At 34.6% G+C, this 27,192-nt stretch overlaps 1 protein-coding gene across 2 annotated transcripts; it reads left to right on the top strand.

Annotated features, from left to right (window-relative positions):
• Window positions 1-23,215: 23,215 nt before the first annotated feature.
• CRY1 (cryptochrome 1) lies at window positions 23,216-27,002 on the top strand. 2 transcript variants are annotated; one of them, XM_078979367.1, is made up of 5 exons: window positions 23,216-23,945; window positions 24,487-24,705; window positions 24,964-25,670; window positions 25,834-26,609; window positions 26,705-27,002. In XM_078979367.1, the coding sequence occupies exons 1-5, from the start codon at window positions 23,636-23,638 to the stop codon at window positions 26,706-26,708; spliced, it is 2,016 nt and encodes a 671-aa protein (XP_078835493.1). In that variant the 5' UTR covers window positions 23,216-23,635; the 3' UTR covers window positions 26,709-27,002. The 2 variants fall into 2 exon arrangements, with proteins under 2 accessions (XP_078835493.1, XP_078835535.1); XM_078979409.1 differs by lacking the exon at window positions 23,216-23,945 and adding an exon at window positions 24,008-24,338.
• Window positions 27,003-27,192: the final 190 nt, after the last annotated feature.

The following is a 27,192-nucleotide window of genomic DNA, read 5'->3' as shown; positions in this document are numbered from 1 at the left end:
TACATGGTGTAAAACTACTTGTGGCACAACTATATAAAGACCCCTATGCAAGCAAAATCGGACTATTTATACAAGAAATGGGGAAAACCGATTTTAGAGTGTAAGCGTACTTCTCTCAAGGTTATTCCAAGTGTTGTAGTGTTGTGTGAGACATTTGAGGCATCACACTTGAGGTGCTAGGCTCACAAGGTTCTAAAGTAATCTAAACTACAAAAAGGTATGTTCGTATTCTAGCATTTATGTTTAAACGTTCCCCATGCTATGTTAGATAGGTTAAGAACCTTGGAAAATCATTTTTGCATTTATCTTAGTAAAACATAGATCCAAGGTTTCTAGGGTTGCATGTACACCTTAGGAGTGTTAGAATGCTCAAAACCCTTCAGTGGTATCAGAGCCTAGGCTTGTTTATTTGATACTTGATGCAAACTTGTTAAGAAAATCGACAAAAGTGTTTTCTGCCTGGGTGAACTCGACGAGTCCATGCCTTTCTTCAACCAACTCGATGAGTCAGTTCATGCACTCGACGAGTTGGCTTGTCAGAGTGCAGTTTTTTTACTTTTGCTGCTGGAAATGGACTAGAAACATTACCCCTAAACTGTTTTGGTGCTGTAAAACTAGTTTTAGATGGTGTAATGATGGTGCTAATCCATTTTCAATGGCTAATATCATAATTTCAAGTTTTGTATGGTTTATTTACGATTCTAGAAATTTTTTATATGAACATTCATGAACTTATGAGTTTAGAAGATCATAGGAATTATTTGTAACTTGCTTGGTAGTTTAATTCTTGATCTTGATGTGTTTTAATGGAATCCATAATTTTTCCTCAAGTTATGGATTACCAAAAGTCAAACTTTTAAAGTCTATTATTAAACACATGGGTTACATAAAATGAAAAGTCTCTCGTTTTATTAATCCATTAACTCATAAGTTATGAAAGATGAAAAGTTTTGAAAGTTACAAAACTTGCCCTCAAGTTTTGGAACATATAAAGTCACTTTAAAAACTTTAGTTCCAACCCCTAGAATTTTAAAAGTTAAAATTCAACCCTTATACCTATAATACTATAAGTTAATATATATATATATATATATATATATATATATATATATATATATATATATATAAGAGCAAAATTCATTTTACTGTTAGTAGACTTCATTTACGAAGCCGGTCTATAAGGAGGCTACAAGGTTGTTGCCTATAAAATGGCAGTTTAATGGATGTCCACTCTCACACTCCACTTTCTTGACTGGCGGAGGGTTGTTAGTCGAACGGGTAGGACAATAACTTTAATCTTCATTAAAAGTATAATGATACTAAAGTAACTAAATGTTTTTATAAATTCTCAATCTTAGTTACTTTAGGAAAATGTGAATAAGGTGCTAACCCATGAAATTACACTTTGCACATTATTTAAATCGTTAGTGGAGCGTGTGTGGTTAACCAGCACACTAACTTGGACTTAACAAGGTAGGCAAATGGTAACTTAATGTTTATCATAGTATCGATGGAGCGCGTGTGGTTAACCGGAACATCGATTGAGGGGTAAATATTAAGGGTACCAAGTTTTGTGATCCTCGGCATCCCAGTCACCAAACTTAAAGGCACACTCGAGATTGAAACATTCCATTGAAAATTTCAATGAATCTCAAAGAATCTAGGAGTTTCAAAACCAATTAAAACCTAATCATTTATTTTGTTTTCATGGTGGAAACTAGTGAATCGTCATTCACCTACCTTCAAATATTTTATAGCTTGGATTATGGCATCCCTCTTCTAAGTTATAAAATATTGTGTTGGGTCATAGCCTAAATATTACATTTTGGTGTTTTATTAAGGACTATCTTTATATCTAATCTAAAATTGTCTTTCTTCCTTTTCAGATGTCTTCAAACAATGCTGCTTCTGGCTCAAACCCTACCGGCTCCTCTCTCATGAACCTTTGTGGGAGAGTCATCTTCGGTGGTTCCAACTTTATGGATTGGATATGGAACATCAGGATGGTCACTAGTTACGAGGACAAGGAATATGTCCTCGACAAGGAGCTAAAGGAACATGATGAGTCGCCTGCTACTCCTGAGGAGATTGCTGAATTCCGGACTCATGAGAGAGATGCCACTAAAGTGGCATGTATCATGTTGGCCACCATGACAGCCGAGATCCGAAAGTCCTATGAGGACTATTACCCTTTTTAGATGCACCAGGACTTGATGGACCACTACCATCAAAGTGCTCGCCAAAAGAGGTATGACATCATCTGCTCCATGATAACAACCCGGATGAAGGATGGTGAACCCCTCACCGTGCACTAGCAGAAAATGTAAAGGTATGTAGACCGGTTGCTGAAGCCAAATGTGAACTTCCCTGAGGAGTTGGCAATTGATATCATTTTGCACTCCATAGCTGTTTTAATCAATTCCGAATGACACACCAGATGAACAATGAGGAAGTTACACTCAGCAAACTTCAAGGACTCTTGAAGATCACCGAAAGTGGTCTAAAGGGTAAGTCGGTTGTTACCACTCCTACTCCTACCGCGGCCCCGGTCTTGGCAATTGGGAAAGGCAAAGGGAAGAAGAGGAAGAGCCCTTAGAAGGGTACCAAGGGAAAGTCCCTTGATGGCTCCTCTTCAAGTAGAACCAATAAAGGTTCCGTCACTCCTTCTACTCACCCTAAAGATGCTAAATGCTTCAACGAGAAATCGCACTGGAAGCAAAACTGCCCAAAGTATCTGCAAGATGTGAAGGATGGGAAAGTGAAACCCAACCATGCAGGTATTTACACTATATTGTCTAATAACTCATCCCATTCTAATTCTTGGGTCCTTGATGCCGGTTGTGGTATTCATATTTGTTCTAACTGGTAGGGACTAAGAAGAAATGAGGATGTGGAGCATAGGAAGATAAGCTTAATCATGGGGAATAGGAAAGCATCACCTGTTACCAAGATTGGAGTTTATAGTTTGTTGCTAAGTAGTGGGTTAATATTAGATTTGAATAAATGTTGTTACTCGTCTGAAATTGCGAGGAATATTATTTCTTTTCATGCTTTGTACAAACAAGGGTTTACCTTTTCTTTTGATAATGAATATGGTAGTATTAATGCTTTCTTTAATAATGTTATTTATTTTAAAGCATTACCTTGTGATGGTGTGCATGAAGTTGTGTCGGTTGTAGATAACCTAGGAAATAATGTGTTGTGTATTGATTCTTCCACTAACTTGGATAAAGCATCATTGTGGCATTGTCTTGTTGGACATGTAAGCAAGAAAAGCATAGGCCAACTCCAAAAGGATGGAGTCTTGGAGTCATTTGACCTAAAGTCGAATGATAGTTGTGAATCTTGTTTGCTTGGAAAAATGACAAAATCACCCTTCACAGGTACTTGTGCTAGGGGTGAAGGGTTGTTGGATCTTGTACACACTGATGTGTGTGGACCCTTCAAAACCACCACAAGGGATGCTAACCGCTTCTTGTGACTTTTACTGGTGATTTTAGTAGATATGGATATGTCTACTTGATCAAGCATAAGTAAGAAACCTTTGAAAAGTTCAAAGAGTTTAAGCAGGAAGTGGAGAATCAATTGGGCAAGAACATTAAGATGCTTCGATCCGATCGAGGTGGTGAGTATCTTAGTACAGAGTTCCTTGACTATCTTAAGGAATGTGGGATTGTCGCACAATTGAAACCTCCCAGGACACCACAGGTTAATGGTGTGGCTGATAGGCGTAATCAAACCTTGTTGGAAATGGTTCGTTCCATGATGAGTCGAGCTTCGCTACCAATCTCATTCAGAGGGTATGCCTTAGAGACTGTTGCCCATATTCTTAATCTAGTCCCTACCAAAAAGGCTGCCAAAACACCTCATGAGATCTAGACCGAAAAAGTTCCCAATCTGAACCACATCAAGATTTGGGGTTGCGAGGCTTTCGTGAGATGCGAGACTCTTGATAATCTCAAACCCCGAAGTGAGAGGTGTATTTTCATCGGCTACCCATAGAAATCCTTCGGTTACCTCTTCTACAGACCCAATGATAATATAGTATTTATAAAAAGGAGGGGAGTCGAGAGAGAGAGAGAGAGAGAGAGAGAGAGAGAGAGAGAGACAGAGAGAGTTCATAAGCCAAGGAAATAGTAGGAGGCAAATTGACCTTGAAGAAATTCAAGAGTAAAGTGGTGAACGAACCTCAAACCCTAGCAATCAACCTAAGGAGGAAAATCTTGTTGATCTGACTCACAAATCTGAACCTCTATTGTGACAACCATCAATTTATGATCAAGTTAAAGTCAAATAAGGTCAACATGTCAAACCGGTCAACTCATCTAACCCTTGTATATTAGGGTTTACATTATGTTACTATTGTACAACTCCCTGTTTTAATGAGAAGTTATCATTTGGAAAGTTTGTACGCTCAGAAATTCTAAACCCTAATCGGGTTAAGTGATGAAACTATTCGATAAAACATTATTCCATACCCCTTGGGGTCATATAACCATCATAACAAAACTTAATGGGGTGCATGAACCTTGCGTTGCGAAGCTAAACATCCAAAAAGGTCACAAATGAAGTCTCTCTCAATCTCTCTATATCAATCTCTCTCATAATATACCTTAACTTTTTATAATCATTTGGGGCATCCCGAACCTTAACTTGGTCAAAAATTGCGCAAAACGGGAAGATTTTGTGAAAAACAGCCTCTCAGGACCGAACCCTCTTGAGAACCGAAACCCCTAAGGAACCGAAGCCCTGGGAACCGAAACCCCTTGGAATCGAGAGCACAGAGCCGAAGCCAAGGACCAGAGAGCCGAACTTGTCAGAACCGAGCTTGTCAAAACCGAACCTCGCATAGGACCGAACCCGAGCCTCGCTTTCGCTTCTTTCCCCTACTCTCGCCTTCGCTCCTTCCCAAGTTTGCATGCGAGATTGCCAAGAACCAAATCTTTCTCTAGGTTCTTCTCCAACAACTGAACTCTCCTCTCGGTTCTAAGCTTCAAAAGGACTGAACCTCAGCCCTGAACCCGGATTTTTGCAGATTCGCAACTTTTACCAGATTTTCGACCATTTTCGCATTTTAAGCCCGTTTTTCATGATTTTGACGTGGGATTTTCACCAAAAATCATATTTTGACATATAAGACCCTAAATATTCATAATTTAAACACATTTTTAGGGAAATCTTTATTTAAGAATAAAATCTAGTGGATAAGATATTGAGGTGGAGTGTTGACTTTGCCTTAAAGTTATGACACAAACAACCCACCACACCCACTCAAGGGCCATACTCCGTCACTATTCATCCATACCTAGTCAACTAGTTTTCCTTTCACACTATTTCACCAACCCATAATCAAATCAAAGGTCTGTAAATCTTCACTTCTCCTCCCACATTATTCACTCTTTCTCAAAGAAGAATCAAACCCATTTCACTCTCACTTTCTCTCTCTAAACTTGAGTTTGGAGGCTATTCTTGAGCTATTCCCTCCAAGTTTAGTAAGTAACGTCATCCTACATTTGATTATCTTTCATACTTTCACTCCAATCATGGATTCCTTACACAAGTATCACCATGTTTCCTACTAGATCTTCGAATCCTCAAGTATCTCCCAAGTGTTCTTAACTTGGAAACTTCTTTTCTTCATCATCCATCTATTAAATTAACTCAAGGTGAGTTCATAACCCCACATTTTCATGTTTTCTTCAAGTTTTAGGGGGAGAATACAAGTTAAAACACCAACAACATAACTAAACTCAAAGATCATCTTTCAACAGAAAAGTTAATGTTCATTCACGAACTGTTTTGAACATATTACACTTTTTAGTTTTCAAAACTGTATTAGTTGAAAATATTTCAGGTTTATACCTTTAAAATGACTACTTGCACATGTGCACATGCTGTTTCTACAATTTATGGTGATTTTTACAAAACTGACTATCACTGTAGCTACGAATTCGGACCTGTCTGTGAATATGGACATTTCCACACCAGTTAAAGGATTCTAAAAATCATAATAAAAATCGTGAACAAACTACACACATTTTCTAAACTCTTAGAGTTTACGAATCTAGTTTTCGATCTCATATGATTTTTCTGTGGTTTTTCTAAATCAGTGCAAAAATGGTAAAAACGAATTTACATATTACAATTTTATTAACACTTTGTAACATGTTGAGCAAAGTGTAAATCTTTGATGGCTTCATATTTTGCATTTGGTTTCTGTTGGGATATAATTAGATTACAAAAAAATGTTCACTAAATTGTAAGAACTCCTTATTATTACAATTAATGCATTATGAGGCACGATAAACATAGTATTGTTTTGCTATATATTCTACTTACACAGAAAATGAATAGTACACATTACAAACATTTGAATAAACTATAATAGGTGTAGTTTACGCTTCATATACATTACGAAAGAATACATTTCTACAAAAAAAGGGTTTTCATTTTAACACTACGTAAATCTGTTAATGAATAAATTTGTGAGACATTCACCTCACGTTACTTCCAAGTGGCGCAACAAAAGCCCTTTAATTATAACCAGAATCTCTTGTAGGGAGAACGTGATAGTTGTGTATAGATCTATATTGGGTTTCACAAACCCACACCTTAGTTGCATGCAACAGCTAGACCGGAAGGCATGGGGTGACAAATGTCATTAACATTCTGACGCCTGAAGAACGTCGTATACAAGGCCAACTAAGTCATGGTATGGTTATAAAAACTCACATGGGGTATTAACAAACATAAGATTTACGGGATCTCCATTTAAACTAATAAGTTTATGTCGATTTAAACTTTCATGATTTACAATTTTATATGGAAAAATACTAGTACACTATTAGTCTTGGCATTTAAGACTACAATACATTTTAAAAGGGAAAATATTGGATTTTCCGGAACAAACATTACTTTTACAAGGAAAGATTTCAACATTTCATTCAAAAAGCTTATGAACTCACCAACTTAATTGTTGACACTTTTTCAAAACTACTTGTATTCTCAGGGAATCAGTAAAACAGGTAAACAACGGCTTTTGAGGATGGAACACTAAGGCGTCAAACATTGTATTTTTCTCAACATAATGTAATTGATTTAGAAACATGTAAACTCATACTATTATGTAACTTTTTCAATTATATTTATGTTGGTTGTTTGTACTTTGAGCACTATTATACTTGTTGTTGTGATACTTTACATGAAGTCCTCCACCCCCGGACGTTTCTGCCATCCTTGGTTTGGGTATGTGACATCTGAGGCGTTCCACAAGAGTTAGGAATGCACCTGAGCATTATTATGGCTTCCATATTACTGCGGAAGGTGATACACTTATCAGTGATAACAAATCGATTGGTCTGGATGAACCTAACAGCTACACGGAAGCCATGGTAGGCCCTGAGGCTGCTAAATGGAAAGAGGCTATAGACAGTGAGATACAGTCCATGTATGACAATCAAGTTTGGAACTTGGTTGACAATGTACCAGGTCGTAAGACAATTGGGTGCAAATGGATCTTCAAGAAGAAGACCGACATGGATGGTAATGTACACACTTATAAGGCTAGATTGGTTGCAAAGGTCTTTTCTCAATCTCCAGTAGGTGATTATGATGAGACATTTTCATCAGTAGCAAAGATTAAGTCTATTAGGTTTATGTTAGCCATTGTTGCATTTCATGACTATGAAATATGGCAAATGGATGTCAAAACCACTTTCCTTAATGGAAAGTTGGCTGAGGATGTTTACATGAGTCAGCCAAAGGGCTTTGTCAGCACAGAGTACCCAAATAGCGTGTGTAAGCTTGAGAAATCCATTTATGGATTGAAACCAACACCTCTCTGATGGAATCTTTGTTTCAATGAGAAAGTCAAAGAGTTTGGCTTTTCAAGAAGTGAAGATGAATCTTGTGTATATGTCAAGGCTAGTGGGAGTATAGTTAGCTTTTTGGTATTGTATGTAGATGACATACTACACATGGGAAATGACATCCCAACTTTGCAGGAAGTAAAGTCCTAGCATGGGAAGTGTTTTGCTATGAAGGACCTTGGAGAAGCTGTATATATCCTAGGGATAAGAATTTTGAGAGACAGGAGTAAAAGACTAATTGGACTTAGTTAAAGTACCTACTTAGATAAGGTGTTGAATAGCTTCAGCATGCAGAATTCCAAGAAAGGAGAGTTACTAATCCAGAGTAACGCCAAACTGTGTAAGACCCAGAGTCTGAGTACAGAGGCTGAGATAGCTGAGATGAGTCGAGTATTGTATGCTTCCGCTGTAGGTTCAATCATGTATGATATGACTTGTACTCGTCCTGATGTGGCATTCGCATTGAGCATGGTCAGCAGATATCAGGGGAACCCTAGCAAGGCTCACTGGATTGCGGTGAAGAACATTCTCAAGTACCTTCGGAGGACTAAGGACTAGGTTCTTACCCTCGGTGGGAGTGATGACTTGAGAGTAGTAGGGTATAGTGATACTAGATTCCAGACTAATAGGGATAATTTCCGCTCTCAGTCAGGCTGGGTCTTTACCTTAAAAGGAGGAGCAATTACTTGGAAAAGTTCCAATTAGGAGACAGTGGCTGATTCAACTTGCGAATCAGAGTATATAGCGGAAAGCGAGGTAGCAAAGGAGGCTATAAGGCTAAAGAACTTCATTAGAGACCTTGGAGTTGTACCAGCTATAAAGGATCCTGTGGAAACTTTCTGTGGTAGTGAAAGTGCAGTTGCCTTAGCCAAGGAACCAAGGGATCATGGGAGATCCAAACACATCGACAGAAAATATCATTTCGTCACACATCATATAGAAGAAGGACTCCTTGTGGCAAAGTGGGTATCATCGGATGAGAACCCAGCAGATCCCCTCTCGAAGGGACTGGGTAGGGTTAAGCATCTCCAGCATAAGAGGCACATAGGGCTGAAGGACGATATTAGTTTTAGTAGTTAGATAGCTTTGAAATTTGTAAAGTGTAATCGACATTTGATGATAAATAAAAGTTGTTTTTTTATTTATAAGTATAAGTATTGCTATATTTTTTCAATCGTTTACCATCATTTCATTTTGCATGTTTTGACTTCCAGAATAATTATGTTATGGTATATCATATTATTCAAATTCTCCACAGTCAGTCATATGTTGGAAGTAGATATGAATAGATTGTCATGAGTTGTCTTGTAGATGTCTAAGTTGTTGGACATAGCAAGAGGTGCTACAACACTCATGAGTGCTCATAAGTTCTGAGTATTGGATTCAACCCACGCTCACTTGTATCACTTCATGGAATTTATCAAGAATGATCGTGAGACGGTAATATCATATAAGTCTTCAAACCTAGAGATATGATTTGTTGACTATGAGTTGGTTATACATTGATTGTACGAAAACGCATTGGTAACTCGATGTTATAAAACGTGCCTTTATGTATAATTCAACAAATAGTAAAACAAGCATATGAGTCGAAGTTTATCTGTTCCTTCTTGGATTAGAACGATATTTGGGCCCCTCGATGATTTTTTGACCTATGTATCAGGCCCGGTCATAACTAAATTGATGTGTTCGATTAAGTTCTTTGTCAAACAAATCGGAAATCAGGAAACAAACTGTTGGACAATAAGTAAGACATTGTTCCATGTATTCATCCGGTTGATATCTAGAACAGAGGATTATATGATCACTTATCTTAAATGGCGTATCATCATCATCTCAGTTCCATGAGACCTTTAAAGAGCTACGATTTCTGATCGGTTCTCTTGCAGCTATAGTTATTAGACTTATCCAAGTGGGAGACTGTTGGATTAGGTGTCTAAGTTCATAACTATTCCTAGAATGTACTTGACCCAGTTAGCATGGTCCATTTGGGTTGCATGGCATTGAACACTTGGATAGACTAAATTAGAGAAATAACACTTAAAGTTTATTAATATATTATAAGTTCTAATATATTAATAATATTATTTAATTAGTATTGATCAAGAATTAATTTACAATTAATTAAGTGATTAAAAAGAGACTAATTAAATATATGGGGTTAATTATTTTAATCATCTATTCTTGTATTGTTGGGCTAATGATCCATGGTTTGTATGGATTGGGTTAAAACCCATAAGGTGCTCCATGGATAGTCCATGGAGGTTACAAACCCATGGATCATGGAATATGAAAAGTCATGACAATTAGGGTTTACATGGTGTAACCCTACTTGTGCCACAACTATATAAAGACCCCTATGCAAGAAAAATCGGACTACTTGTACAAGAAAGAGGGCAATCCGATTTTAAAGTGTAAGTGTACTTCTCTCAAAGTTATTCCAAGTGATGTAGTGTTGTGTTAGACATTTGAGGTATCACACTTGAGGTGCTAGGCTCACAAGGTTCTTAAGGAATCCAAAACTACAAAAAGGTATGTTCTTCTTCTAGCATTTATGTTTAAAAGTTTCCCATGCTATGCTAGATAGGTTAAGAACCTTGGAAAATCATTTTTGCATGTATCTTAGTAAAACATAGATCCAAGGTTTCTAGGGTTGCATGTACACCTTAGGAGAGTTAGAATGCTCAAAACCTATCAATTTATAGGGCCTTCCTAGAAGTTTTCATCCAACCCTTTCTAGGGAGGTTCTAGAGCCTCTTTCCTCAACTATCAATAAATTGCCAATCAGCCCCTACACTTTTAATTAATTCAATTAATCCTAAAATTAATTCTAGTTAATTTATTATTAATTATTAATTAAATAATATGATTTCTAATTAATATATTATTTCCATAATACATTAATAAATCATTTATTTCAATTTATTAATCAAATAATAAATTCAACCTCTCTTCAAAAGTCATCATGTCTAGTTGCTAGTTATTAGGGCAACCCAAAATGATTGTGCTACTATAAATTCAAGTATATAACAATTATAGTTATGGGCTTAGACACCTAATCCAACAGTTAACCACACACATTACATGAATAATGATAATTTTCTAGATGCCCATTATTCCTCTTTATAGTCACTATTAGTGTGCCGGTTAACCATACAGGCTCCACTAACTACACATAAAGCATAATGTGAAATTTTATGGATTAGCATACTTTTCGAATTTTTCCTAAAGTAACTAAGAAAGAGATATTGTAGAAATAGTTTAGTTACTTTATATCATTATACTTATTAATGAGACTATGTCTTATCAAATCCATTTGGCTAACGACTACCCACCATACAAGAGACCAGTAGGTAAGAGTGGCTATCCAATGACGGTCATTTTATAGGCCGCTTCCTTAAACTCCCCTTATAGTATGGCTTCGTGAATGAGACGTAGTAGCGATTTGACTGACTATTTTTATACATATAATATATTAAACTTTTAATAATGTAAGTATAAGGTGTATTTTAAAACATTTTTAAAATACAAGGTTTAAATATTTAATTATGAAAATTAAGCAATTAATTAACTAATCTTTAAACCAAATATGCTTTTAATATTAATCTTTTAGTTAATCAAATAATTAAATGTAATTATATCATAAGGATAATTCACAAATTCAAGATATAGAATATCTGATTACCAAGAAAAATATTCAATTTTATACAATTAAAAAATTATCTAAAGTAATTATCCTATTCAATGTGAATTTAGCAAAACGATATTTGTTAGTTAGAGGGTTCACCACGGTGTGACATTGGATTGCCATGTCGTGGCAGAACATGGAAAAAATGTGGATCAGAAGATCCCTACGTCGTAGCATAAAAGTATAACGAAGTAGTGCCACGACAGAATGTCGATTCAGCCAATTCTCTAAGTCGAGTTTTGCTCAAGTTCAAACAATTCACCATCAATTGTTAGACAACCAAACACTCTGATATCACTGATGGGTTTTACATATAATAAAGCGGAATAACTCTTATACTCTTAAGGGTACATGCAACCTATTAGATCTAAGTCATAACACTATTGAAGTAATATTCTATTGAACAACAAGAACTCTGTAAACCCTAACTATTTTCGAAAACTATAAACAAGTAGGAAATACATACCTTTTTTATTATTCTTATAGATAATCAATGTATTCCTTCTTCAATTGCTCTTGGAAGCAAGCACCATAAATCTTGTGTCTCTGATGGTTCATACCCAAACCCTAGAAACTAAGAAAACTTGAAGAGACAGGAGAAGGGAGGCAAATTTTCAACTATGCTCTTAGCAAAAGGAGTGACTGAAAATTAAAGGGTTTAAGACCCTATTTATAGTTGCACTAGGAAACCCTAAAAACTCTAATTTGAATATAATACTATTATTTCAAATTGGGTAATTATTTAATCTCCTAATTATCTTCAATGGATATTTTAGAAAGCCTAGAATTACCCCCAAACTATCCAACTCTGGTGGAAGGTCCCGAAACCCTTTTGTTCAACTATTGAAAAATTACAGCTTAGTCCTTGCACTTTTAATTAATCTAATTAATCCCAATATAAATATTAATTAATTTTTTATTAATTCTTAATTAAATAATATAATTTTTGATTAATATATTATTCTCATAATATATTAATAAATCATTTATTGCTCTTTATTAATCATCTAGTAAATCAATAAATCAGTCTCTCTCTCTCTTTCTAAAAGTCATCATATTCAATTACCATGTTGAAGGCAACCCAAAAGGACTTTGTTAATAGTTTAAGTATACACCAATTTAGTTATTGGCTTAGACACCTAATCCAACAGTTTAGTCCACCTTATAATTTATAAGGTACTATTACATAAATAACTTAAGTTAACCTTTATATATTGTTTTTATGCAGTGTTCCCCCAACGAATTATTGCAACCTATTGTGTAAGAGCTTGCTACTTTGTGGTGGATTAAGAGTGTCCTGTGGATAGATGTTGCAGATTACACTAATGTTTGAGTTATTGTTTTCTTTGTCTATGTTTTAAAACAATTTCCTTATGATAATGTTTGAGTTATTGTTTTCTTTGTCTATGTTTTAAAACAATTTCCGATGAAGATGTAGCAAAAACAAGTTTATACTTCCAAATAATATTTTGTAGAATATTATGATTTCGTACAAACATCACTATGGGGTTTTAGATCAACATTAACATACAGTTGGATAATTTTTTAACTAGTAGTAACTTGAGATCTACTCTTAGACTTAACGTTTCTTTTGGCACTTAACTTGGACTTACTTGAAGATTCAATTTTTGTTGACTCTGCGGGAAACATAGCATCACAGTTTCTGATTGTGTGACTGATCCTTTGACAACAACTACATTTTTTCAGAATCGGACCTTCACTTTAGGATGGGATACGGTTAGGTTTTTAGGTCGTCAGTTTTTTCGTTTGTCCATTAATGGTGGCAATACAACCATGACTTCATCTGGTTCTTCATATTCAACTAGAAGTGGCACAGGAAACACAACCTCTATATATGTTGATCAATATGTTTCCATTGTGAAGTATGATGACACCCATGCACTGCAGTGTTGATATCTAAATTCCTTGAATATCACCATAGCATGATTACAAGGTATACCCAGCAGTTTTCATTTCCCACACATGCAACAATAACTTTACAAGTTTACTATACCGCTTTTCATTTGGTTGGTCACCTCATATATGTATTCATCAATTTGGTATACCCAAAAGCAGAGAATTTGCTGATCCTCGTATCGATGGCCTTCTCAGCATACTCAGTAACATCTTTTTTTCTTTCAACTATAAAAGCATTTAAGTATATGTTGTCATGCACAGTAAATTACACTACAATTATCATGGAAGTATTATAATGATATGGACATATTTAGCTATAAAATCCATGCATTATCTTAATACTTTATGTTGTTTTTGTCTCATTTAACGAACAAAAGGTGCTTAATTAGTTTAGAATTTCATTTTTCAGCAACAACTACATGCTCGGATGGAAAAGGAAGCGGAACTAGCGATTGGAAGCTTGGATCTTGGATTTTGAAGAAAGAAGGATGTTGTTGGACAGCTTGACCCCTCGTCAGTGTTTTGGCCATATCTCATGAACCGTAACTCCGATTGACGAGATTCAAAATGTTCTGAAAAGTAGACACAATTTCGGACGACTTTCGTGTTTTCAGAAAATGCTAATTCGAAACGTACTTGGCGAGTAGGGCCGATTACTCGCCGAGTTGGTCAGAAGTTTTGCGATTCTGGACGCGCTGACTTGCCGCACACAGGTTTTAAGTGATGGACTCGCCAAGTAGGTCAATGGACTCGCCGAGTAGCCCCTGTTTTGTAAAAATCTATATAAAGGGACTTTCAGATCGATACCCTAGGATAGAGATGAACCCTTGGAGGCCAATTGTCGACTAAAGGTGCTGTTGGAGCGTGGGAAGCAAGGGAATCAACCCTACATTCAATTTTAAGGAGAATCAAGTCAAAATCAAGTTTACTCTTACCTAATCTCTTGTTTGAACTATGTTTTTACCAATTGATTTCGTTTTTGTGCTTGTTTCTGCTGTAATCATGAGCTAAAAACTCATAACTTCTGTTTGGGTAGACAATTTTGTGAACATGGATTGATTATTTGAGTAGGATTAATTTTGATTGGCAATTATGTTTTGTTAAGCTTGTTAAAGAACCTTATGTGTTGACAATAACTATTCTTCTATTAATAAATCAGTAATCAAGTTGTATGAACATCTCTTAGTTGCTAATTTCATATGATTTACGTGACCACATAGTTGTATGTCTAGGAATAATGAATGTGAAACTAGAATTAACTTGAAGATAGGTAAGTTAATGTGTGAGCTTGTGTGATACACCATCAACAAGAGATTAATTGAATCACCAATTTAATTAACTATTACAAGTCTTATTTAACCCGGATCAATAACTAGGAAATTCGTTGATTTAGACAACTGGCCACTGCTTGAGTTAATTTGTTTCCTAAGGATTAGTAATAGCGAAAGTGTAACTAATCATCTTAGTCGGTAGCTAATGAAGAATTAATCCGATACATTAAAATCATCCATGGGAACAAATGAGTCGAACCTAAACAGAAGTCCTCTTTATTATTGAATTTAGTTGATTTTTATTTGCTTAGCTCTTAGTTTCTTAGTTTGCGTGTTAGTAAAATATTTAAGTTTCTAGTCTTGCAAAACTAGAGAAACCCCCTTTCTATTACTTGTTTTATTTAGATAATATTAGCATCTATTTTAATTGTTACCGTTCCCTGTGTTCGATACCCTACTTACCTGAACTAAACTGTTAATCGATAGGTACACTGCCTTTCGTGTGTTTGTCTTTGTGTTTAAGTTAGTAGGATTAAAACTAGTTGGTTTCACACACATCATATAATATAAACACTTACCTCCAGCATTACATCGTTGACACCACCATTTTTGCATAGTTGCTCGAAAGAAATCAATCAACATTGTTATTAGTAGTTTCTGTGTGTGTATTTATAATACATTGGTGGACTCAGAACTCTTTGATGTCATAATATCATACCAAACCACGGGGAAACACGAACTTGACCATCTCTTACTACCGAATCTATCTAGCCATGTACGACAATCAACGGTTAGTGCACGACATAGCCTACCCAAGCTTTCTTTGAAATCAGACTATCAGTAAGCTTTTGTAGCCTCCTAAAACAAAATCTATATTCTTTCTTTCTTTCCAATCTTTGCTCTCATATTCATCAACAAATGGCGACAACATAGCCTGTGATATGCATTCGGGAACACGGCTTGAATGATCATTTTAATTGAATTGGCTTTATCTGATATGATAGCCAAAAACAGCATGTCCCTAATACATTCTTTGAGACTTGATAAAAACCTTATCCATAACTCTCTAATTTCAGTTTTTCCGACACCAAATGCAATAGAAAAGATTTGGTTATTACCATTTGTGCCTATTGTTAGGAATATGGTGCCCAATTATTTCCCTTTAAGGTGTGCTCTGTCAATGATAATAATAGGATGCAAACATGTTTAAAACGCTCAAACCTAAAAAGTAATTAGTAATCTAATTAAAGAGAACACATATGTATGGACATTAAATATAAAGAAGTCAAAATATAAAAATACTACCATGCAACCAATAGCCATGAAAAAAGCATTCAAATTTGTTGTCATCACTCGTCTTTATATGTGTAACCTTCCCTTGATTCTTCTTCGCCAAGTTGTAACAAGATAAATGTAGTCTTTGAAAGCTTTCTTTAAAGGTCCTTCTCAATAGATTTAGAGCATACATTTTAGCATTCTATTCTTGCTAGTATGAAATATGTATAGAAAGACGACCATCTATAGTTCATTGTATTTGTTTCCCCCACAACACATTACCAGTACTATTAGCTAATATGCCCTCCAAGAAGTGACCCGATACCTTTTTGTTGGCTTGTCGGGTGATGGGGACATAGCGGTGTGTTTGAAAAAGTATGTTTCTCTAATAGTTTAACCACTTGAAATGTATCAGTAGTATTATGTTTCGTTTCCTGTATCCACCAGTCATAATTAAACATAAAGCAAATAGCTTCAAACCTTTCTTTTGTAGAATTTTTTCACTTTATATTGGAGCCCTTCACTAACATTTTTGAATCCTAAATTAATCATAACCGCCTCTTTGTTTTTGAAGAGTTGGTATAACTGTACATAGGACGTATAGTTGTGCATTGTGGCCCCTTTACGTTTTTGTTGAGCTAATTCAGGCAATGGTAAAGGTTCAGACATACCCTAATGGGTGGTTTGTGTTTCTTTATAATTGGAAAAATAAAAATGAAACTTCTCCTCTTGTGATTTTTGGATTTGTAAGGGATATGTTACCTCATCTCCACCCTTAAGATCATCCCCACCAAATTCAGTGTAACTCTAAAAAAATTTCAACTAGCTCTCCATGTGGAATTATATTACCATCATCAAGCAACATATTTAGCTTTTTCTCATCATTCACAGATTCATAAACATCAACAGTAGGACTAACGTGAACAACAACCTTACCTTTAGACCTATAATCACCCTCATCTATAGGGTTATTGTAAGAAGGAACATGGTTGATTTTCATATGTAATAAATTATGAATTTTGTTACTTCCAGCACCAAAAGACTCATTTCCACCAAAACAATTTCCCCCGGGGAAATCGATTAATACCACTTTCCATAACAATATTAACAACAAACAATTTTAATGTGTTAGGAGGAATAATACTAACAAAACTAATAAAACATCTAACATTTCTATCGTTAAGAATCTATATAACTATATTTAATCCATGACATTGAAAAGATAGACGAATTTGATTAGTGTGTAACCTAGATTTGGAAGGAACCAACATAACTAACTCAATGAAGTTGATATCATTGCTTATATCTACACTAAAGCATGTGTAGCCTAGAGCAATATACTGCATATATACGTCGATACGTTGTAATTTTCCTCCACTAGAAACTGACACTCGAAAAAATCTCATATACATACGCATTTTGGAACGTATATGGAAAGTATCGAAAACAAAAATATATTAAACACGCAAATATATTGCATATATGGAACAAAAACATACAAATACCCCAATCCTAGCTCTCCAGAACATCACTCTAAAATGTACGACCATTCGAAACTATAGTCCGGAATACACTTTATCAGTCTGAAACGTACGACCATACCAAAATTCCAACCAACCAGCACCAACTCCGTAACAACATCATAAATACTCTGGAATATCGTATTCCGGATCCCAAGTCCGGAACGAAATTGTGTGCTCCAGAATACGATATTTCGAAGAATATTGTCATTTCTAAAAAAATTAAAGTGGTTATTTTTATTAACAGGCACATTTATAAGGGTTAGATTACTCAATTTCCCTTGAATTATTATAATTTGATGCATGCCTACTCGAACTTGACCCGATACCGGTATAGATATCAGAGAAATGACAAATTATTTGACGCCTATTTCACTTGCACAAAAATTCTAGGTTTTCGTAGTCCCAATCATAAATTGAGCAAGTTAGTTGGTTTTCAATTGGTTCCCGGTTCCTGTTCACTTCTTAAGTGGTTTTCAATTATTCTGGTTTTCACTTCTTAAGTGGTTTTCAATTATTCTGGTTTCGATTGGGTTCAATTAATAGCCAATTAACATTCCTCTATAAAAAGGTGATAAATCACATAGACGATCTTTGTAATTTAGTCATCTACCGTAAAGAGGACAAAGCAAGCTCTTTTGATATTTGTCACTTTCATTTTCGAGATAAAATAGATTTTGGACGTCTTAGACAAATTGCTGGAAAGAAGGTTTTTGGTATTGATACATATATCAACAACTTTTAACCCAATGGCCTATGAATCTCATCCACTCATATTTTATATTTCTAGCCAATTTTGATATATAAAAAAAGTCAAATTGAAGTAATTAATGTTCAATGATGAATTGTGATTGATCAAGATATGTCGTTATGCATGAACAATCACGAAGGAAACTGCCATTACATTATTCATGAAAAGAGAAAAAAACAAAACTTGAGTGGTTTACATCAATTTTCCAAGATATGAAAACTTTAATGAGAAGAACATAGCAATTAATACTTGCACAATTTTGTTATATAAGATGATGGCTCACTTTGTGCTTGAATACGGATTAATCTATTAACCCAACTTATTTACAAGATCTTGGAGCCACTAATATCAACTTTAATCAAATTATCATCACTATTTATCAAGTAGAAATATGTCCACTGAGGTCCTGTTTGTTTTTTTGAATAAAAAATACATAAAGTCTACGGACCACATCTGCAATCCTCTGCAGTAAAAGAGGTGGATCAAACGTATGCAGACTGTAATAAGAAACGTGTTTGTTTTTTTAACATCTGTATGCTGCTGCAGATATTAAAAAATTAAAATAAACTGTTTTTATAATTCAAAAATAGTTTTTTAATACCGAAATTTAATAATGTATGATATTTCGGTAAGAATTTATGATATTTCAGTAAAAAATAATGATATTTAACAAAAAAAATATAAAGATATTTTAGCATAAAATAATGATATTTCATCAACCAAGTATTATTATTCAATATAAAAAATATCACCAAGAATAAACAAAAAAATGTGAAATAGATTTCAACAATATATAATCAATATTTTGGTAAGAAAAAAAAATAAGAAGAGGTTAGAAGAGGTATAAAGAGACAAAACAAGTGTTGTGCCAAGAAGAACACTCGCATATGTTTTTTAATCCAAAAACTTTTGAAAAACAAATAGCTACGAGATGAAAAGTGTTGTGCGTGTGCTGTGTCACGCAGCAATAAGATCTTAATAGGTTTTTTTTCAAAAAAACAAACAGCACCTAAGTGAAAAAGAGATGTACCACAAGATAAAAGGTAACAATAATAATAAATCGTTTGTAAATCAACGTTTATGAGTCTATGTGACTCAATTAGTAAAAATAAAAAAGTAACTTCTAAGTTTGGATATATGAATTATATATTTGATTATACACCTAAAAGACATGTCATTCAATACTGATTTTGAAAACATTTTTAATTATAAATAATAATCCGATATATGTTGCTTTTATAGTTTTACATATAGTTCCCAAACCCATTCAACTCATTTCTACATCAGTTTTTTTTTCTTTTTTTTTTCTTCATCTTTCTCATCCTACAATACATAAAAATCTTATCTTTTTCAATCTACTCAAGCCACTCAATTAAAAAAAATACAAAAAAATTAAAATATAAGTCTTAAAACACGTGGTATAAGAGAAAATGAGATAGAGGTAATGAAGCGGGTTAGTGAAACCAATTAAACAACCAACACTCCCAATCCTCCCAACCCACTAAAGAGAGTGTGGTATCTTGGAGGTACCAACGGTAGCTCTATTGCTAATTAAGACTTGTACCTTAATTTTTTTTTTTTTTTTTTGTATTTTGTTAATTGATTTGGTTAGGCGGGTTCAAAAATATAGGATTTCTATGTGTTGTGGGTTGGAAGAGAATAACTCTCTCCTTTCTTATGGTTATGCAGAATGTTAAAATGACATATATGATATGTTCGACGACATGCATCTGAGAGTTTTAGTATTTGGTTTTTATAAAAAAAATTATAAATAAATAAAATTAGAAAAAACTCGAATAAAAGAAAATGTTTTGTTCATGGGTACAAGGTTAAAAGGTTTATTTCAAATAAAAACTTTTAACATAAAAAGTACTTCAACTAACTTTTTCGAAGGGATGATAATATATTATTTGATTGGTACATATTTTATCATTGAGTTTTTTTTCGTTTATATTTATCCTCTTCAACTTGTTAAATTGTACACATTCAGTCCTTATGACTGGCTACTTCAAGTTAGCTGGTAAAAATGACTTAATAATGTAATATATTTCTCACTGTGTACACATTTAATCCTTAATATTTTTATACACATTTAGTCCTTAGTATTTTTTTATTGCAAAATAAGTCATTTTTGTTTTTTATACTCATTCATTACTTATGAATGATTTCTTTAGATTTTTCCCACGACATCTTACGTGGAACAATCATTAATGAGGTGTTTGGGACTTTTAATGTTGATGTTCATCGCGATCTTGACTACTTGGTTGCTTAGGTCATGTGTTAATAATGTCATAACTTCTTCATATGATCTCGGATTTTAATGATCTTTATATTAATGCGTTTATATTTTAGTCTACTATAACTTTTGTTTAAATTACTCCCGTTAAAAAATAATATATTTTTACTTACAATCTTTATATACATATGTTTTTTTATGAATGCATATATGGATGCTTTTTTTAAATAAAATTGTAAGTGAAAATATATTACATTTTAACGAGGGTAATCTTAACGAAAGTTATGGTAGACTCAAAAACCGAACATGTGGATATAAAGATCGTTAAAATCTAATATCTAATGAAGAAGTTACAACGTTCAGAACATAAGACTTAAGTCAAACCACAAGACCTACATAACCAAACAATCGAGATCATGATGAACATAAACATTAAGAACCTCAAACATCTCATCAATGATTGTCCGCGTAAAATATTGTGAGAAAAACCTAAAGAAATCATTCATAAGTACTGAATGAGTGTAAAAACAAAAGACTTATTTTGAAACAAAAAAATATATATTAAGAACTAAATGTGTACAAAAATATTGAGGAGTAAATGTGTACAAAATGAAAAATATATTATCTATTAAACATTTTTCTCGGCTAACCTGGAGTAACCGATCATAAGGACTGAATGTGTACGGTTTAACAAGTTGAAGGGCTAAATATGTACGAAAAAAAACTCAATGATCAAATATGTATAAATTAAAAAATATATTACTCTTTTAAGTCATTATCTCCTTTTTGGAATTTTTATATTTTATGTCATTTACATCTTTCAAAAGCATTACATTTACATTGGTTGATTATTTTTATACAGATAAAAATAAAGCTTCGAGCTTCTAACTATTTGTCAAACATACTAAATTGCATCATATTAAATATTGAAAATGTTAAAAGTGACCAAAGAACTATCCTTTTTGTCCATTGTTCACTTAATTTTGTACAACTTACTTTTCAAAATCTTTTAATTTTAACCACTCAACTTATTTTGTATGATTTCTAAAGTCGTTTTATTTTAGTCATATAAGTAGGTTAAGGTTTATAGTTGGGTAAAGGGACTAAAAAGACAATTTTGGAAAGTTTATTACCTGAAAAAATGGACACAAATAAGTTGAGACCGTTAAGTGACAGAAGAAATACATGATTTTGAAAAGTTCTTTATCGACGAAAGTAAGTTCAATGACTATAAATAAACAAATAAAATAATTCGCTAGTCATTTTAACGTTTTCCTTTGAATTTAAACTTCACTTTGGTATAAATTATCATAACAGTAAATTCAATAGTTTACTTGAAGAAATGTTATATTTACCCTTGTCAATTGGTTCATCATTCATGAAGTATCCACTCTGGCCAGGAAGGAGGATAATAATTGATGAAATTAGAATTTTCCACTCTGGCAAAGATAGAGAAAGGATATGGAGAATGCACTACATTTTGGTGGGTCTCATCCGTTATGTTGTACAAGATAAGGAGAGAAAAGTCAGCAAAAAACGCAAAAAGCAGTAAATTACAAAACCACCCTTCGACTACTCATCGACTAGTACATTGAGGCATTCGTAAAATTATTTTAAATTTAGTGTTTATAATAAAAGAGTTCATGAAGATCAAGAACCAACATTGCGATAGAATGGATGTTGTCGGTGGACAGATCTATGCTATATATAATCCGGACAACCATCCCAAATGAAATATAAAGTTTTTTGGATAATTGTTAATTGAGTAAAATTTTAATCGAGTCAGAGTCAACTTTTTATTATCAAAGGCTATATGACCGAATCAAAAGATTTTAATTGTGTTATCAAACGGTTTGACCGAGTTAGAGTCAACCTGTTACCAAACCTAGTAAAAACATATTAAACAACATTATAATATGGTAGCTCAAGTTGGTTATCTTCTTATATTTGTTAAATGAAGCTCACATATTTTAGACTTGTATTGTATTAATGTAATATATATTTTTTGAATGTTTTTAGTTGTGTTGCTGATAGTCTAAAGTGCAATAATTTACCACTCTGGACAAATTTAGTTCGTAGAGTATTTTTTTTATGTATAAATTAATTTATATGTGAATCTATAGTGACACCAAAATTAATTTTGGATCCACTGCCAATTGTTACCACGATGAATGCATAAATTGAACATTTGGTTTGATGACACTTTTATGATATTCTCTAAGATTTGAAGTCAAACAAAAAGAAGGGTTGCTATCACATAAATGTTATCAATGTACTGGGGAAGAAAATTGAAAATCAGGTTGAACAAAAAAAATCGATCCATAATTAATAACAATTACTCTTTTAAATAAATGTTTGTCCCTAAAATTTGATAAATTGTCACATGTAGTTAAGATTAGTTGAATCGTAGATATAGATAGACCGAAATTCTTTCGTATAAAAAAATAATGTTTCTAAAACAAGAATCTTTTTCTAACCTTAGTCAAATAGCCATTTGAATGTAAGGATTTGAGGACCAAACGGTAAACGAATATGCATGAAACACAGAAACCTACAAAGTTTTAAATAGTACATGGGCTATTTTTGTAGTTGTTTAATAACTAAAGAGCAAAATTCCAAGAAAGAAGGGAAAGAGAACACGAACCTGTGGCTGCAAATTGGCTATCACTACGTCTCTTCTCCTAAACCCCATTGAAGCTAACACACCTCCTACATCTCCCTTTCTTGGTGTCTTCGTGTGTTTCTAAATCAATTGAAAACCGAAGGAACCAAGATTCTGATTAGGATTAGCAGTTATTAATTTCTCCAAATCCCCTCATTTATATTACGAAAAAGATGCTCCCCTTTTCGTTCATGGCCTACAATGATTCTTGATCACATGAGTGAAGATCAAGTGAGCGATAAGGAATAAAGAGAAGATAAGATTAATTAGTGAACTCTATTATTCTTCAACAAATACCCTATAGGCCCTAGAACAGTAGAAATTCCATGGTTATGTCTACTTGAAAACCCGAATCAAGAAAACAAGATCCGAACTTTATAGTTTAACTGTTCACGATCGAAATTAGGATCTGGGCTTTTCAAGATTTGGTGTTTTGAAGGATTTGAGATGTCGAGTGGGTGTAGTATAGTGTGGTTTAGGAGAGATCTGAGGGTAGAAGACAACCCTGCTTTGACTGCAGGTGTTAGGGCAGGAAACGTGATAGCAGTGTACATATGGGCACCTGAAGAAGAAGGTCATTATTACCCTGGAAGGGTGTCGAGATGGTGGCTAAAACAGAGTTTAGCTTTATTGGATTCGTCTTTGAAAAACCTTGGTACTTCTCTTGTTACCAAGAGATCTACTGATAGCGTTTCTTCTCTTCTTGAAATTATTAAATCGACTGGTGCTACTCAGCTGTTTTTCAATCATTTATATGGTTAGTTTATTTTATTTATTTGGTTACTTTTTATGGTAGTTTTGGTGAGAATTATGGTGTTGTTCTGTCTTAACTTATCTGGAATTGGTAGATCTTTTTCCCAAAATAGAAAGGATTTTGAGATTTTGGGTATATTATTTTATGTCCTAAGTGGAATTGTTAGATTTTTTTACCCAAAAGAGTATGAATTTTGAGATCTTGTTTACATTATTGTGTCTCCGAACTTTCTGGGATTATTAGGGTTTTCCCAACAAAAAAAAAAGTAAGAATTTTGAGATCTTGTATACATTATTATGTGTCCTAACTTCTCTGGGATTGTTAGGTTTTTCCCTCAAATAAAGTATGAATATTGAGATGTTGGATGCATCATCCTTATGATTCAAGAAGTCGTAGGTAGTGTTTGCAACCGAAATCAGAGATCTTTTACTTACCTAATAATTAATTTTTTTTGCGACTAGTATCAAATTGAATTTGATTATAAACCCACTTTAAAAAATGTGGAAAACTTTAATCAACATAATTTTGTTTCTATGTGTTTTAGATCCGTTGTCTCTGGTTAGAGATCACAGAATGAAGGAGATTTTAACAAGTAATGGGATATCAGTACGTTCATTTAATGCGGATTTATTATATGAACCATGGGAAGTTCTTGATGATGAAGGTCGTCCATTCAATACATTTACACAATTTTGGGACAGGTGTCTTAGCATGCCTTATGATCCTGAATCTCCACAACTCCCACCAAAAAAGATAATCTCAGGTCACTTTTCTCATATGCCTAATCGTGTATCAACCTCTACTTAAAAGACTTAACAACAACAAAATGACTTAACACAGAAAGTCATAGAAATGAGACTTGCCCATTGAGCAACGATTTTTTACAAATTTGCCTTTGTTTATATTTCTTTACATTCCCCAAAGCATGCCATCATTTTTTTCAACTAATGAATGCAAGTAAATGACGATTTTACCCTTAACTGTTGTAAATTTCCATTTTTCCATGGTTGTTTTTCATTAGGCAATTTATCAAAGTGTTGTTCGGAAACATTAATATTCGAGGATGAATCCGAAAAAGGAAGCAATGCACTTCTAGCCCGGGCATGGTCACCGGGCTGGAGCAATGCAGATAAAGCCCTGGCGGCTTTCATCAACGGGCCACTTCTCGAATACTCCAAAAACCGTAGAAAAGCGGATAGTGCTACCACATCATTCCTATCTCCCCACCTCCATTTTGGGGAACTTTCTGTACGAAAAGTCTTCCATTTATTACGAATCAAACAAGTCCTTTGGGCCAACGAAGGTAACACCACAGGTGAAGAAAGCGTAAATTTATTCCTTAAATCTATTGGGCTTCGGGAATATTCAAGGTACATGAGTTTTAATCACCCATATAGTCACGAAAGGCCTCTTTTGGGGCATTTGAAGTTTTTTCCTTGGGTGATAGACGAGGGGTACTTTAAGGCGTGGAGACAGGGTCGAACGGGTTACCCGTTGGTTGATGCGGGTATGAGAGAGTTATGGGCCACGGGTTGGCTCCATGATAGGATACGGGTTGTGGTTGCAAGCTTTTTTGTGAAGGTTTTACAGTTACCATGGAGATGGGGAATGAAGTATTTTTGGGATACGCTTTTGGATGCGGATCTTGAAAGTGATGCTTTGGGTTGGCAGTATATTACGGGTACTTTACCCGATGGCCGTGAATTTGATCGTATCGATAATCCACAGGTATTCTATTATAGCAAAATATACTTTCATTTATTTGTATATTATAGAATAGAATATGCTACTTTCATTTTTTTTTTCTTTATTTGCACATAATAATGAAATTATATCAAGCCCTAAAAAATAAGATAATGTTCAATCGATTGGCTATTTATTTTTTTGACAGTTTGAGGGCTATAAATTTGACCCGAATGGCGAATACGTACGGAGATGGCTACCGGAACTTGCTAGACTACCGACGGAATGGATTCACCACCCCTGGGATGCACCGGAATACGTCCTTCAAGCTGCCGGAATCGAGCTCGGATCCAACTACCCTCTCCCGATTGTGAAAATGGATGAGGCAAAAGCCCGATTACAAGAAGCGCTTACTCAAATGTGGCAGCACGAAGCGTCTTCTCGAGCGATTCTGGAAAATGGGATAGAAGAAGGGCTTGGAGACTCGTCGGAAACTGCTCCGATTGCTTTCCCTCAAGATATGGAGATGGAGATGGATGAGAATACGCTGAGGACAAACCCTACGACCACCACGATCCGTCATTACGAAGACCAAATGGTTCCGAGTATGACGACGTCGTTGTTTAGGGGAGGGGAAGAGGAATCGTCTTCAGAAATTGGAAATTTTAGGGAAGATAGCAGGGCGGAAGTTCCGATTAATCAAGGTGGAGATGGAGATGGAGAGGGTCAAACGGTGAGAACGGGTAATATGCAGCCACCGATTGATATCACGAGGGCGTTGAGAATTACGGATGATTTGCCGGCGGATTCTTCCAACAGTTCGAGTTCAAGTTCGAGGGAAAGAGATGGAGGTGTTGTGCCTGTGTGGTCGCCTTCCACTTCTAGTTTTTCGGAGACGTTTGTTGGTGAAGATAGTTCTTATTTGCAGAGGCGTACGCAATCTCATCAATTAATCAACAACTGGAGGCGGCTTTCGCAAACCGGGTAAGTGTTAATGATCTGTAACAACCTATTTTTTGTTCAAAATCATATATTACCCATAAGCCATTTATTTTCAAGATTTTTTTAATTCAATGCAGGTGATCTGTGTTTGTGAATGCGAGAAGGTGGAAGCTTGAAGATGGTATGTGCTATATGAGATGATCGTGGGTCTTCATTTTCCGATCTGACCTGATCCAACGGTGGACGATCTGTGGGCAGAAATTCAGATTTTTTGAAACCGAAAGATAAAGCTTCTTTGCTTCTTTTAGTTGTGTTGTGCTTATGCTGTATAGTAACTGGTAGTGATGTAGTATATAAATTGCATGCATCTACGTGTATGTATGTTATATATACGTATATGTGATATGTATATGTATAAGTATGTGTTTATGTTCATTATCATCTTTGTAGCCAGGGTTGAATTTTAGCGCGTTGGCCAATCTTGTATTGCTGTGTGCTAAAAATGTAGGAATTGTGGCATTTCTTTCTTTTTTGCTTTTCCATTTGGCAATTTGGCGCCAGCACCGGTGGTCATTTGTCCATGCTGACTCGACTAGACTTTTAGGTCCGTGTCGACTTGGTCTTT

The sequence above is a fragment of the Lactuca saligna genome, chromosome 1 (genome assembly GCF_052625555.1).
Source record: "Lactuca saligna cultivar CGN05327 chromosome 1, ASM5262555v1, whole genome shotgun sequence".
Classification (NCBI taxonomy): domain Eukaryota; kingdom Viridiplantae; phylum Streptophyta; class Magnoliopsida; order Asterales; family Asteraceae; genus Lactuca; species Lactuca saligna.
This window is presented reverse-complemented; position numbering and strand designations above follow the sequence as displayed.